Consider the following 1183-nt stretch of genomic DNA (forward strand, 5'->3'; position numbering starts at 1 on the left):
GATTGTCTATATTTTGTTTTGGCAGATGTAGTGTGTGTGTGTGTGTGTGTGTGTGTGTGTGTGTGAAGATGTCGCTGATCTCAAACTGTACCAATCGCTTCGAAGAATAAGTAATATAAATATAATATGTAAATCGGAAAAGAAGAATCGGGCAGCAGTGGAAAACTTCATGGCATCAGAAAATGTTTGTAAGGAATAATGATAAATATGAAAATTGAAGTGATTTATTTATTATCTATGTTAGGAGGGGTTCTGTAAGGGAGGGGTTGGAAGGAGGAGGCGGCTGACCCGGGGCGGCGGTAGAGCGTGTGCGGCGCCACGTCCTGCGGGAACAGCTCCTTGTGGTGCAGGATGATGCGCTTCACCAGCTCGTTGACCAGGTTCTGCGCCGTCACCTGCGCGCCGCCCTCGCCCCACGCGGCCAGCAGCGTGGGCCCCAGGCAGATGGCCAGGTTCCACGCGTCCATCATGTTGTGCTCGCTGTGCTCGGCCAGACTGCAAGAGACGGGGGCAGAGGTGAGATGGCGCGGGGTGGGCGCGGTGTGGGCGCGGTGTGGGCGCGGGGTGGGCGCGGCGGGCGGCACTCACTGGGCGAGGAAGGCGAACAGGTAGCGCAGCAGCAGCAGCGAGGGCAGGGGCAGGTGGGCGAGCGCGGCGCGCAGCCGGCGCACGAAGGCGGGGTCGTCGGGCGCGGCGGCGAGCGCCAGCAGGCGGTCGTGCAGCGCGGCGGGCAGCAGCGGGGGGCGCAGCGAGCGCAGGTACAACTTGAGCAGGCCGCACACCGAGTTGATGTCGGAGGCGTCGCGCACGCCGGCCAGCGGGTCGCCGCCGCGCTCGAAGGCCGCCCGCAGCGCCGCCATCTCCACCTGCGAGCCCGACACGCGGAACACGCCCTGGTGCCGCAGACCTGCGCCACACGCACGCCTCCTTATTCTCCAAACTTGCACACCTTGACCCTTTAAGGGCTCAAACTTGATCTAATTTTTTACATTATCGCAAGTCTCTAATAATTGCATCAGACTGGTGGTGTGCGAGGGTGGTGCGGGGGTGGTGCGGGGTGGTGCGGGGGTGGTGCGGGGGCGCGTACCGTAGGTGGCGATGACGCGCACGCAGGAGGTGAGCACGGGCGGCAGGGAGTCGTGCAGCGGCGCGGCGAAGAGGCCCCGCTGCCGGCGCGGCGGGG

The 1183-nt window shown here is 63.0% G+C and overlaps 1 protein-coding gene across 1 annotated transcript; it reads right to left on the bottom strand.

Annotated features, from left to right (window-relative positions):
- Nucleotides 1-45: 45 nt before the first annotated feature.
- LOC106128200 (SLIT-ROBO Rho GTPase-activating protein 2-like) lies at nucleotides 46-1174 on the bottom strand. The gene is made up of 3 exons (XM_013326492.1): nucleotides 1088-1174; nucleotides 589-907; nucleotides 46-495 (listed from the first exon to the last, which is right to left on the bottom strand). Exons 2-3 carry the CDS (start codon nucleotides 858-860, stop codon nucleotides 225-227), a joined length of 543 nt encoding a protein of 180 aa, XP_013181946.1. The 5' UTR covers nucleotides 861-907; nucleotides 1088-1174; the 3' UTR covers nucleotides 46-224.
- Between the last annotated feature and the right edge of the window lie 9 nt (nucleotides 1175-1183).

This window comes from Papilio xuthus, unplaced genomic scaffold (genome assembly GCF_000836235.2).
Source record: "Papilio xuthus unplaced genomic scaffold, Pxut_1.1 DF828805.1, whole genome shotgun sequence".
Classification (NCBI taxonomy): domain Eukaryota; kingdom Metazoa; phylum Arthropoda; class Insecta; order Lepidoptera; family Papilionidae; genus Papilio; species Papilio xuthus.

Bases quoted from the DNA above. Each gene is read 5' to 3' on its own strand.
- LOC106128200 (XM_013326492.1), bottom strand. From the start codon at position 860: ATGGCGGCGCTGCGGGCGGCCTTCGAGCGCGGCGGCGACCCGCTGGCC. The intron at 496-588 runs GTGAGTGCCGCC...CGTCTCTTGCAG, and splicing joins CTGTTCGCCTTCCTCGCCCA to TCTGGCCGAGCACAGCGAGC.